At 39.0% G+C, this 13,983-nt stretch overlaps 1 protein-coding gene across 2 annotated transcripts in view; it reads right to left on the bottom strand.

Moving 5' to 3' along the window:
* Positions 1-13,983, bottom strand: part of ANKIB1 (ankyrin repeat and IBR domain containing 1) — a 97,577-nt gene that overhangs the window by 31,063 nt on the left and 52,531 nt on the right. For both annotated transcript variants that reach the window (XR_005882075.1, XM_040964833.1), the window contains exons 5-9: positions 12,444-12,561; positions 9,768-9,976; positions 8,547-8,635; positions 4,352-4,496; positions 1,570-1,736 (exon numbers count right to left, since the gene is read on the bottom strand). Coding sequence is in view for 1 of the 2 variants with exons in the window: in XM_040964833.1 (XP_040820767.1) it covers positions 1,570-1,736; positions 4,352-4,496; positions 8,547-8,635; positions 9,768-9,976; positions 12,444-12,561 (728 nt within the window). In the remaining variant the exon portion in view is untranslated. The remainder of the gene's footprint in view (positions 1-1,569; positions 1,737-4,351; positions 4,497-8,546; positions 8,636-9,767; positions 9,977-12,443; positions 12,562-13,983) is intronic.

Raw genomic sequence — 13,983 nt, 5'->3', positions numbered from 1 at the left:
GTCCGATGGTTCACTCCCCAAGTGACCGCAACAGCTGGAGCCGGGCCCAGAATTTCCCTTCTTTAGGTAACAAGTTAAATTCAATAACTGTTTATTTTTGTAGTTTGGGGCTTATCTCTCTCATGTTAGGTAGTGGAGTCAGGAACCAACCACTGAGTACGAAGAATGCAAAACTTCAAAAAAAAAAAAAAAAGAAAGAAAAAGAAAAATGAGGAATACAACTTTTGCATGTTTTGAAAGAAATCACCTTAAAGAATTGTTGAGCATTTTGCTGCTGTTTCCTTTGCTCAGTCTGACTTAGTGATGAAAGTAGTAGGCAGGGCTTTTGTTTCATTTTTCAGTAAATCCAAGTAACGGAGTCAGCAAAATCCTTCCGTAGAGGGTCAGACACTAAATGTTTCCAGCCTTGTGAGCAATAACACCTCTACTGCAACTACTTCATTTAGCTATTATATCCTCAAAGCAGACACAGAGAAGATAAAAAGAAATCGGCATGAAAGAGTATGACTCGGATTTGATAAAATTTCATTTTCAAAAAAGGCACAGACTGTAGCTTGCTGATCCGTGACCTAGAATTTGGTGCTATATAAAAGCTGGTAGCTGACAAATATTTTCAGTTAATAATGTTGATAGGGATAATAAACAGACCTGTCGGAGCAGGGATAGTTTTATTGACTATTTAGCAGCACTGACTAAATTTTGGTTTCAAGTTAAGTATAAAAGTAAAAACTAGAGTTTTGTTTGCATCTAAAGTATATCTAGACATATGCAGTAATTCTAGAATTGAGCAAGAAGCAGAGTTAATTTGACTTTTTTGATTCATTAACTACAACAAAGCAATTAACCAAATCTACTTTGATTATAGTAGAATGCTATGGCTGAGAAACATGTCTAACAAGTACAGAAGGTACACGGCTTCTGCATTACTGATATATCCAGACATGTGATATAAACTGACTAAAAAACAAGGCACATCAAACCTGCAGGCACTGGCTCTTTAGCAGGATTAGGCATCCGAACCACTTGGAGCATCTTAATTTTTTTGGAGCCTTACTCAAAAAAGCAAAATTAGAATCTTATTCATGGGAATTCAGGATAAAAACTCAGGAAAAAAGTCTTGGCAATTCTTGGTACCACTGGTTCAGAATTGCTGCAAGAGGCTTCTATCTTATGAAGAGAAATTAAGCATTTTCTGAACTCTGATCAGCGATTTGGTGTTACAGTTTAAGCACATGAGCCCTCAAATCATACAGGGCTACACTCTAATCTCATTTCTACCATTTCCGAGCCGCATACCCCTGGAGAACTCTGTGACTGAATTTCCGAAACTGTAAATTGAGCAAATGAATAGCATTCAGCTCATAGACAACCCTGTTGAGAGAATTCAGTATTTAAAACACATCTGCTATGGCGCCGGGTCCTTAACAAGCACACCTTAAATATCAACTCTGACTACTTTTCACACATTTTTTAAATGAATAGGAATTAGATCAAGTGTGTTACAATTTAAAAGCTATAAAGCTTTGGTTAGAAAGCAGAAAGGCTGATTGCAACTAGTTTTATACCAACCAGCAGAAGAGGTGTCCTTTCCCGCAGTCCACAGCAGGCGCCCGCAGCAGCGGGAAGCTGAGTGTTTCAGATCCGGACGCGCTTGAGCCTTGCTTTGTCAGTCTGACTGCTCTTTCACAGCCCGGGGTAGGACACCATTTAATGGCAGGGTTATTTTCAACAAAAGCCTGTTTAAATAGCAATAAAAAGTACAGAAAAATTTAAAATCTGAATTTAAACAAGGTATATGGTTTAACTTACCTCAATGCAAAAAAAAGTGAAATAAAACAAGTTGTCAAAAATATTACGATAATGGAGAGTACAGAAAAACGTAAGTAGTAACAATAAGTCTTTTATTTATTTTAGTATTCAATTATCTGGGAGACAGAGGCAAAGAGAGGACAAAACAGAAGAGCAAAGTGAGAGAACAGAGCAGAGACAGACGGGGGAAAGAGGGGGCACTGGAAGAGAGAGGGCGTACGGGAAGAGAGGGGGTATGGGAAAAAGTAGAGAGAGACACAGCAGAAAGTGTTCCCCGTCTGCTGGCTTACTCCCCAAATGCCCAAACTGACTGGAACTCAACTCGGGTCTTTCACACAGGCAGGAACCATGAGCACTGCCTCTTAGGGGCTGTGCTGGCAGGAAGCTGCAGTCAGGAGCCAAAGGCGACTCAAGACCTTGGGTGGGGAATGTGGGCATCTTAATCACTAAGCTAAACGGCTCTGATAGAATTTTGTATATTTTTTCTAATCTACAAAGCGGCAAATGATGATCAAGTGAGATGCAATCAACTCAAAATACTTCATTTTTTTTTAAAGGAACAGTTACAAAGAAAGAGATCTATCTCTCACCTGCTATTCACTCCCCAAATGGCTGCCAATGGCCACAGCTGGGCCAGTGCAAACCCAGGAGCCTTTCTCCTGATTCTCCTGCGTGGGTTCAGGGTCCCACAGATCGAGTCATCCTCTGTTACTTTCCAAGGCCATTAGCAGGGAGCTGGATTAGAAGTGGAGCTGCACCTGTATGGGATGTCATGCTGCCCACAGAAACTTAACCTACAAGTCCATGGTACTGGTCTCTACCTAAAAATACTTAATTTATAAATATTTTATCATATAATGTGACACTTTTTTGTTGAAATACAAGTAGATTCTTATATGTAATTAGTAGTTGTATTAAAGTAAGTTTCTAAAGGGAATGCTAATAATCCATAAAAATGAGTAATACAGGGCCCTGTGGCTAAAATTCTTAACTTTGCATGCACTGGGATCCCATATGGGCATCAGTTTATGTCCCAGGGGACCTACTTCCCATCCAACACCCTGCTTGTGGCTGGGAAAGCAGAGGATGGCCCAGCATTGGGAACCTGCACCCACGTGGGAAACCTGGAAGAGGTTCCTGATTCTTGGCTTCAGATTCGCTCTGCTCTGACCGTTGTGGCCGCTTGGAGAGTGAATCAGCAGGTGGAAGATCTTCCTCTCTGTCTCCCCAACTTTCCAGTAATTCTTTTTTTTAAATCTTAAAACTGCAAGAAAAAATGAATACACCACTGGCAAACACCAGGATTTGTATTTAAAAAAATGAATGCTACAGAGCTTCCTTTTTTTGTGTGTTAGAGAGTTTTAAAATGTACTTTATTTGAATGGCAGAGTGACAGAGAAAGAGCTCTCATGTGCTGGTTTACTCCCCAGGTGCCTGCAACAGCCTGGGCTTAGCTGAAGCCAGCAGCCATGATCTCCACCTGAGCTTCCTGTGTGTGGGGTATGACGCAAGTCCTAGGGTCGCCACCTGCTGCCTCCCAAGCACATCAGCAGGAAGCTGGACAAGGAAGCAGAGACAGGACTCAATGCATCACGGGCATGTGGGTGTTCCAAGCAGGGGCTTTACCCTTCCGCTGCAGCTCCCACCTCCATTAGGGTGCTCTATGTTAAAGAAGCAGGACCCATTCTTAAAAGTCCATAAACAAGGGAAATTTTACACAAGGTAGATAAAATAAAACCTCATGTATAAAACTTCATAATTAATATACAGAAAAGATGAAATAAACATTCTAATTGAGTTATGAAATCATTACTTGGAATACAAAAATATCATTTCTAAATTCAGAAGTCTTATTTCTAAACATTAAGGAGTATAATATAATGTCTTTGGGAAATCTAAAGCAAGTACTACTTTTAATATTAATCAATCAATCAGAAGGTATAATAGGCAAAGCAGTACATAGTTCTGAGCAATAATTTAACTTTTTAACTATCTTTTCAGTTTTCCTTTTCTCTCTCTCTCTCTTTTTAAGATTTATTTATTTTTACTGGAAAGGCGGATATACAGAGAGGAGGAGAGACAGAGGGGAAGAACTTCTGTCCGATGCTTCACTCCCCAAGTGGCCACAATGGCTGGAGCTGAGCCAATCCAAAGCCAGAAGCCAGGAGCTTCTTCCAGATCTCCCACGTGGGTGCAGGGTCCCAAGGCTTTGGGCCGTCCTCGACTGCATTCCCAGGCCACAGGCAGGGAGCTGGATAGGAAGCAGGGCCACCGGGATTAGAACTGGCGCCCATATGGGATCCTGGTGGGTTCAAGTCAAGGACTTTAACCACTACACTATCATGCCAGGTCCAGTTTTCCTTTTCTTATAAACTATTGCCTCAGCTTAAAACTTTAATGTCATCACTCCTTTCTGCAGTTTTTTTTTTGAGAACTGAATCCTGGACTGCATTGTTTTATTTAAAACAAAATTGACAAAAATATTTATACATGTCTAACACAATTAAAATTGTAGAGACCAGACAGGTGACTGGCAACACACCTTAATATCAAACTGCAGGTACCGCTTGTCCATCTCCTTAGAAACCACGCTCTCGATGATGTCCACAGGCACAAGCTGGAAGCAATCGTAGGCAGGGCAGAAAATGTTGTGAGCCTCACCCTCTTGAATTTTTAGATTCAAAAACCTATCAGCATCATCAGTTGACAAAAGAAGGGCAAACACAAGTTACTTGAACATACCAAAAACTTTTTTTCATGCTTACTTTTGTTACGTGTGTCATTTGAAAAGCATCAATAAAGTGTCAAGGATGGATGCAGTCCTAGTTACTTACCCAGCCACTGATTTTTTTATATAGAGATGAGATATATTACTCATATTTCTATGTTTTATCAATGTTTACATATTTCAGTTGTGCTTTACTTTCTTAAAAATCTGAAATAATGTTTTTATATGACAGTAAACATTTAGATATGAATGAAGTAGACAGGTCATATTCAATTCTCAGTGTTAAACGGGGAATTACAGAAATTGGCATAAAGAATTCAAGATATTTGGGAGCAGCACGGGGTACGGCACAACTATTTTCACATTTTTCTCTTTGTGTTTCATTTCAATAAATATAAAAATTCAGTGATATGTCCTACTCTAGCACCACCTGTTACAACAATAAGAAAAAAAAACGCACGGTCATGCAATGGGAACAGAGCTGAGATGAACAAAGGGGTTGAGAGCAGGACTACGAGTGAGAAAAATCCCAGATCTGCTACAAACTATATGATCTCAAGCAGCTTATTTATTCTCAGCCTTATTTTTCTCACATGTGAAATGAGAAAATAGTATATACCTCACAGGGTTGCTCTACAGATCTAGGCAACGCATGTGAAATATCTGCACAGTGCCTGGCACATAGGAAAAACTCATCAATTACAGTGAGAATTATTACTGTTAATGTTATTTAATACTGCCTTTGGAAAAACCAAGATTATACTGGATTTAACACTAAATCCTGGAAAAAATAAAGGGGAAACTGGACAAGGAAGTCACAACTCTAGAGTCATCACCATCAACAGCTTTTTCCACTAAGGACAGCATCCTTTCCCTTTAGTTCTCTCAGTTTCTTAATCCTACTGCACTTAAACAAAGTCAAAAAGCCTCACTTAGACCTTAGATCCCCTCCTTTTCTCTACATCTCTCCTCCCGCCACACCCTCAATCCTGGCACTTCCATGAACATGAACCCGCAGTGCCTCCAGGCAGCCTTCCTAGGCCTCTTCACCCCTTCCCTCCAGGTTCAGGAAATTAATCTTTTTCTTGGCATTTAAAAAAAAAAGTCTTGCCCTTTTTACTCCTGATCCCTTATATTTTAATAGTTCACTGGGTTTCCATCTCCAGTCTCTCTCATTCTCTCTCTGCTTCTCTGTAAATCTGCCTTTCCAATAAAAATAAATAAATTCTTAAAAAAGAGTTATATATAGAGAGGGATATATACATATATGTATACATAGCAAGAAAGGGAGAAAATGAGAAAGAAAGAAAGACAGAGAGAGAGAGAGAGAGAGAGAGACTTTCCATCTGCTGTTTTGCTTCCCAAATGGCCACAACTGCTGGAGCTGGGCCAATTTGAAACCAGGAGCCACAAATTTCTTTTAGGTTTCTCACATGGGTCGCAGGGGCCCAAATACTTGGTCCATTGTTTCCTGCTTTTTCCAAGTCTTTATCAGGGAGCTGGACTGGAAGTGAAGCAGTAAGGACTGAAACAAGTGTCCGCATGGCATCGCGGTATCTTCATGTGTGGCTTAATGCACCACGTATGGTGCTCGCCCCAAAGCTTCTGGATTCTGAACACACCAGAGTAGATTTCATGATCTATAGGGGATTACATGACAGAACTGAGACAAATCATTTCTTTGCTAGCCTTTTTGTAATTCTTGTCAAGGCACAATTTTCCACTAAATTCTAAGAGCAGAACAGTTGGAAAATCAGTAAAATAAACAAATATGGAACAACTTTCCCTGCATTTCTATCCTATAGCTATGTCACATACTTTTCTTACTTATTACAGTGCTCACTTGGGAAGATGACAACAAATAATAGTTTCTGAGTGATTTTACTATGCGCCTGGTTCAGTTCAAAGCATTTTTTCCTGTATTAAACAAATTGACAATAATCCTGTGGAGTACTTATCACCATTTGATAGATTAGGAAACAAAAGTCTGGATAAGTTGCAGAACCTGAACTCTTATCCTCAGTGTCATAAGGCTATAGTGGTCTGGGAACGAAGTAACAATGCTGGAGGACTCAAGCTCTGGGCCAGGTACTTCAGAGCATCGAGCTGGGCTGCTCAAAGGAGTCGGGAAGAATACCAGAAACAAGAGCTTTCAAGTGATCCAAGACTGTTCAAAAGCATTTCTTTTCTACAAAAAGATGGCAATCAGTTAAAAGTGATTTTATCAACATAGGAATCATGTAACATGTGAGTTGTGACTAGTGCTTGGTTTGATAAGAAAAGGCCAAGCAGGGAGGCAGATTCCCATGTACACTGGCTGCTAAGCCACCAGGGAAATTGTCATTACATCTTGCAAGTTTAAACCTTACTATACATTTCTCATGGCTATTCTATGAAGAGTAGGGGAGATGGTTCCTGTGATATTAAATTAGGTGAGAAAAAGTCAAAGAAGTTAAAAAATTTTCAAGTAAATCTCTGGAGGGTACAGTTTTCATTCAAAAACTAAGGTCAACAGCTGCAAACCTAGTAGAACGCAGGTGACAGGTCCTAATTCAGGACAGCCAACTGTTCTACGCTAAATCAAGCACTGTACGTGGGAAGACCTTGAGTCCAGCAAGGCCCTGGACTGTGAGTGCTGAACCTTGCCCATGGGTTTGCCTGTGTCAGAGGCAGGGACTGCAGCCCAAATAGTCTCAGGGTAGAGTTTAAAAGGGATGACCTGTTACTCTTTTTTTTTAAAAAATTATTTTTTAAGATATTTATTTTCATTTTATTTATTGCTTAGAAATAAGAGTTATAGATAAAGAGAGAGGAAAGAGAGAGATCGATCTTTCATCCAGTGATTCACTCCCTAAATGGCTGCCATGGCAAGAGCTGGAAGTCAGAAGCTTCTTCTTGCTCTCCCATGTGGGTGTAGGGACCCAAAACCTTGAGACATGCTCCACTGCTTTGCAAAGCCACCAGCAGGGAGCTGGACTGAAAGTGGAGTAGCCAGGACTAGAAATGGAGCCCATATAGGATGCTGGAACTATAAGTGGTGGATTAACCTGATATGTCACTGTTTCCTTTAATCTTTTTAAAATCCAAGTTTTTCTCCCTTCTAGTAGAATCTTATGTCATACGCAAATTAAGACAAAAGAAAGAAAGAAAATACATTCAAAATGAAAGCGGAATGACAGATCAGTAGGCCGACTAGGCAAAGGGGGTGAGGTGCGTGTAGCAGGGTAAGTGGGTAGGAGGGATTCAAAGGGAATGAGGAAATTTCTGGAGCTGACTGATATAATCATCTTGATTGCAGTGATGATTTCATGAGTGTGTGTATATGGTTGAATTATAAATTATAAGTTTGACAACTTCTGAGTTTTCAGATTTCCTTAGCGTAATTAACACGCTTCATGAAGGCTGTCATACTGTAACACTGTGTGTCCAGAGAGAATATGCTCTCCCACTGATACTGACCTTCACTGTTTAAAAATCTCCCTCAAAAAGTGTGACAGGAGGGCAAAATCAATAGACAATGAGAAAATGTACATTTTGACAAGGTAAAGAGAATTTGCCACTTCCAATCACATCTAGCAGACATTTAACTCTGCATTGACTAAAAACGAACTTTAAATATCCACATTCTTATAGATTTTCAAGGCTTATTGCTTGTAATAAAATATTCAGAGAAAGCACAAAACAAAACACAAATTTTGGGATGTAATATAGAAACTAATTCTTGATATATAGGGGTAGGTGGGAAATTTATATTAGATGCAATATAAAATAAAACAAGAAATTGTTTGCTATATAACTGATTTGTTTCTAGAAGTGCCTTACATTACACTAAACAGCCTTAATTAATATAGCAGGGAAGATGTCAGACTCTTCCTCAGTAGTAAAACACATTTCAGAGTAATTCTGAAACATAAATAGTCCACACCTTTATACTGAAAGCAAGCACTTTCCAGTATCAGATCAAACTGCTACCATGCAATAAAAGATGCTAAGCTGCTTATATACTCACGACTCCCAACATCCTCTACAAAAGTCATGTCCACAGGGCATATCCACTGGGTCTTCAAACACAGAAATACTGCACATGCAAATGTCACACTGGAGATGAAGAAGAACAATAATTTAAACAGTCTCATATTGCAGGGCAAAGAACAATGCATTCATTTTGTTCATTAGTTTAAAGCAAAAAGATTAGTATAGTAAGTAAAATTTTAGAAGTTAAGCAGCTCCAAGTTGAGGGGAGTTAAAATTAGTATAGATACTCTTGAATAACAAATGCTATGTCTACCTCATTATCAACTACTGCGCATTTCAATGTTTTATCGCAAAAGTCAAACTCTTAAGTTCCAAATGTATATATTACTCAGCAATGGTGCATTCTGAGATCATTACAATTTATGCAAGGCAAAAGATCAAACCACATGCTGCAAATTAAACACTTCAGTATCATGTCCTTTTCCCTATACTTACCTTGGGAAATCTGTAAAAACAGAGTAACTTTTGTTTTTAAGACAGTAACTCAGGATATTCAGAGTAGCAGCTTAAGGCTTTCTATCCAGGAAACCCTGCCAGAAAACCAAGCATCTTCTAACAGACTTCCTGCAAGCAATCTTTATGTTTCATATGCAAATTACACAACTAGGATTTGTTTTCCAAAATGGTCTAGGTGAAATGAAGATGACTTCCATTCTTATCACATATTTTAAGTGGCAAAATCATTTAACAAAATTAACATTTGCTAAAACAGCACACTGATGGTATGATAATTTAAAAATGCAGACAATCACAGTACAGTTTCTTAATAAAAACAAAATACTCTGGAAAGGAATGTAGAAGACAAACTCTACAGGCTTTCTTCAAACAAATACAGAATCAGTATACTACAAATGCTTCAAAATTAATAGCTTTCAGAAAATTATAAACATGCTTTTATTTTTCTTCTTTGAGGTGCCTATCACAAAATCAACCTTTAATATTGCAGTAAACCACGCTTAAAGCTTTAAGCACCTGGAGTTTTAAATTAAAAAAAGTAGATGACTTTCCCAAACTTTGTTTCCACTTTTGAAATGAGAAAGAAAAATCTTTTTTCTCTGATGATAACCATTAGAACATGAAAGTAATTGAACATTTAAATAATCAGTTACAAAAATGACACTCTGTGGGATAATATTGAATATTTAAAAAAACTAACAACAAAGCAAAGGGAAGGGCACTAAAAACCAAACCATACCAAACTGGTGTCTAAATCCCCAGGAGACAGACTGAGCTCATCAGGGGAGGTGACAGACGAACGTGTGGTCCTGGGAGTTCTCGGAGAAGGGAGTGTGTCCCAAGCATTGTACCCGCTGGGCGGTGGAGTTGGCATCTGCACACCTGATCGTTGGCAGCAGTTCTCTGGGTTGGACATCCAAGCTTCAAGTAACTTTTCCCTGTCCCAGTCTACAGGAAAAACAAAACAGATATCTATCAAAAAAAGCCATCAGGCATTGTAATATTTTAAATATCATCTTAACAAAAGAAAATGTGAGGACAAATGAAATACAGGTCATCCAAGAAAAACAAGTGTTTATACAGGAGTAACTGCAAATGAGTACCTAAGCTATGTCTGAGAATGCTTCTAAAGCAAGATGTAAGCTCTCTTATAACCTACTGGAGCTATCAGTCACATCAGTTTCTACAAACATGGTCCAAACTCCAGTTAATTTTATTAATATATACAGACATGCCTCATACATCACTTTTAAAACTAAATTTTTATTAGTGTAGGTTTAAATTTACCCTCTTTATTCCTTCAAAAAATATGTTTTTGAAATTGTCCTCACTGTTGTCAGGCTGTAAAACTGTTCACTACAAGCATGTCAAAACATAACATCAGGTCCTAAAAATTTCTTGACAGATTGAAGGAAAGTGGAAGGGACATCCAAAAGGATTAGGGTTACAACAGGTTTAGTGAATTGGGTACAAATTCTGTGTAAAGTGACTTCAAACTTGATTTTACTGAAAAAGATTAGCTTCCTACTCTGAACATTTTATAGCTTTTCAAAATCAAGAGCGGAGAGACACGGAGGAAAAGTGTTGCCATTAGCTGGTTCACCGCCAAAATGCTTGCCACAGCCAGGCCAGCTAAGGGCTGAAGCAGAGGGCTGGAGGAGCCCTATTCAAGTCTCCAGTCAGGTAGTTGCAACTCAATCACGTGAGTCATCAGTACCATCCCCCTCCCCAAGTGTGCATTAATACGCAGGTGAAGCCATAGCTGGGGATGGGTATCGGACCCAGGCACTAAGCAACTGGTCGAGTGTTACTGACACCTGATAGACATGCAATGGAAGGCAACTGGGAATTCCGGAAAGCAGTATCCCAGCCAGGAGCACTCTGACAATGAGCATCCTGAGAGATGGCGAAGAGCATTTAGGGGTGGACACTGGGCCACACACTGTGTTAAGCTGTTGGGACTGTGTGAATTCTTCACATTACTCAGAACATGCCGCAACTTAAAACTTATAAATTGTTGGCTTCTGGAATTTTCAATTAATATATACTTTTAAACTGTGGTTAAGCATCATTACTTAAAAGAATATATCTATTATTTAAATATGACTTTCAAAAACTGTTCTGCTTTTCTAAATGTTTTTTTTTAACCAGATCTATAATTTTTCAGTATGATTTACTTCAAGGTTTATAAAGACAGAAGTAGAGAAACATAATTTTATAATAGAATTTACAATACACATGGTTTTAAGTATTGTAGAAATGTATGGAACAATAATTTTCAGAGGCTAATCCACTTATGAGGTTTGTTTACAACATATTCTTACGCCTCATCTCATACTTGAGAAATTAAGAGTCTGCAGCTGATCTTAGGAACCTGCACTTCATTTTTACGTTATTCTTAATTCCCACTAAAATGGAAGACGCACAGGTATTCAGGGTGGGAAAAGGAAGAGTGGAGGACATCACGACTGAAGGCAGCTGCTCAGGGGTATTTACCAACACAGCAACGGTGGGAGTAATCAAGGGTGAGGGGAAACACAGGTTCACATTTCCCTCGGATCAAAAGACGACATAAGATTTTTAGATATTGGTATTTAAAATTAGATGACAGATTTACTGTGAAGATAGAAAAGCAAAGCCTTGAAGTGACTAGGGAGGAAAAGCCACTGCTTTTTTAACAAAAACTTTCACAGTTGGGAAATATGATTCTTTGAAACCATATTAAATATCACATACCAAATGGGCAACCAGAGGGGTCCAACTCAACATGTGACAACTTCCAGAATGGTTATCTTAATCAGAGAACTGGGCAGGAGCTGTGGCAGGTTAAGTAACTGACTGCCACACCATCAGGGACCCCATTAAGTGCACTGGTATGAGTCCCGTTGCTCTATTTCCAATCCAGCTCCCTGCTAACGCACCTTGGAAAACACTTTAAAAACAACAGCACTAGGAAATCTTAGGCTTGTTTAAAATAGGGGAAAAGCCATCATTTTCTTTTAAAAGGACAAGCGTTACCTATTTTTTTAAAGTATTAATTTATTTATGTGTTTGGAAGGCATAGTTAGAGAGATCTTCCATGCTCTGGATCACTTCCCAAAGGGCTGTAATTGCCAGAGCTGAACCAGTCTGCAGACAGGAAGACGCTCCTGCAGTTCTTTCCGGTTTTCCACGGGGCGGGCAGGGGCGCCAGCACTGCAGTCACCTGTGCTGCTTTCCCAGGTGTTCAGACATGGGGCACCTAGGACCATGGCACCCACGTGGGATGCTGGTATCAGAGGTGGTGACTTCACCTGCTACACCACACCTGGCCCCGAATATAGCCATCTTTTAACTTGAAAATTTCAAAAGGCAGCCATGGTATTAGAAACGTAGGAGATGTTTTTGCTTTTTTGTGTTTAACTTTTATTATTACCATGAGCGCGAAGTAAAGCTTCAGCAGTAAACAGAGGTGCCTGGAGCATGTCTGCAGTTTCCACAATAAGCATGTCTTTCAGTCTGCGGAGATCCTGAGGTCTTAATCCTTCATATGGCTTCAAAAAGAATAAAAAATTAAAGTCAGATTAACTACGGTGCTCTTAATAAATATCAAGATACCCAGAAGCAAATATGCATGATTACCTTGACTCAGTCTTCTAGTTTCCATTTAGTTGCTGAACTTCAGAAGTCCACTGCAAACTACCCTTCCACAAACCCCCTCGGACCTGGAAAGCACGCGCTGGCTCACACGTCTTACTGCCATCCTATCGTGGCAAGACTGACGGAGCTCACAATTTGTAAGGTTGGATCACACCAAAAGAGCAACAGAAAGAAAAATCTGTACTGCTGTTACTTTTTAAATATATATATATATATATATATATTTGTTATTAATTACATTGCATTATGTGACACAGTTCCATAGGCTCTGGGAATCCCCCAACCCCTCCCGGTACCTACAATGCTGTTACTAAGCAGTGATCGTTACTCACGTTCTCATGCACTTCTGTTCTTTACGCAATACAATCATGTGCGAAATACGTGCACGTTTAGATAAGAATTTGAGTCACTGAGTCATCAAAGCAGCTACATGCGTTCCAACCCAACTCTAATCAGCCTGCTGGTGGGGTTCCCATGACACCTGGCAGGGAATCTGGAGGGCAGTGACCAGGCAGTGCCCCCCAGGACTTACTCAAGGCTGCGTTCCTCACTGCCCCTTGGTTTGCTTTCTAAAAGCTGTGCATCATCTCAGGCTTTTTGTTTGTTTGTTTTGTTTTTTTTTTTTCCCTGAATTCCTTTGGTGCCCTTCATTTATTTAACTTCTAATAAAAAGCACAAGACTAAAAATCAGAGCTGTCTTGCCATTCAGAATCAGGCTTCTTGTTTCAAGTCCTTTTTGGAAGAAAAGAATCAAAACCTTTCAAAGCTAAAATAACATGTGACATGTTGTCCTCATGGCATTTCCTTACTTGTCCTCACCAGTCCTGTGACAATCACTATCATGGATTTTATTCATAGACTCATACATTTATGGCAAAGAATTGTACACACTGCCAGGCAACTTGTTTTCTTATATTTTATTCTTTGTTATTTTACCTTTAATTTTATATATATTTATATACACACACATCTATAGATCTATATTTTGCTCTTTTTTGTTGTTGTTTTTGTTCCAAGTTGGTATGTATTGTAATGTGTCAACTTTTCAAACTTTTAACATGGTTTTTTTTCTATTTGTTTTTAACTTTTTAATGCATTTCTTGCTATAATTCCAATATTGGCTTTTTAGCTAAAAGAAAGATTAGCTTGAAATATACATTCACATTAAAATTACTTCCATTATTTTTTCATCCCAGTAGCTTAGCAGGGTAAAATAAAGCCAGACAGTTGTAGATACAATGATAATACTGTACATAGTTAGGAAACGAAATGTGCGTTCAAATCATTTTAATATTATATTTTGCTCTTTTAAGCAG

Source organism: Ochotona curzoniae, unplaced genomic scaffold (genome assembly GCF_017591425.1).
Source record: "Ochotona curzoniae isolate NIBS_2020 unplaced genomic scaffold, NIBS_Ocur_1.0 scaffold_3835, whole genome shotgun sequence".
Classification (NCBI taxonomy): Eukaryota; Metazoa; Chordata; class Mammalia; order Lagomorpha; family Ochotonidae; genus Ochotona; species Ochotona curzoniae.
This window is presented reverse-complemented; position numbering and strand designations above follow the sequence as displayed.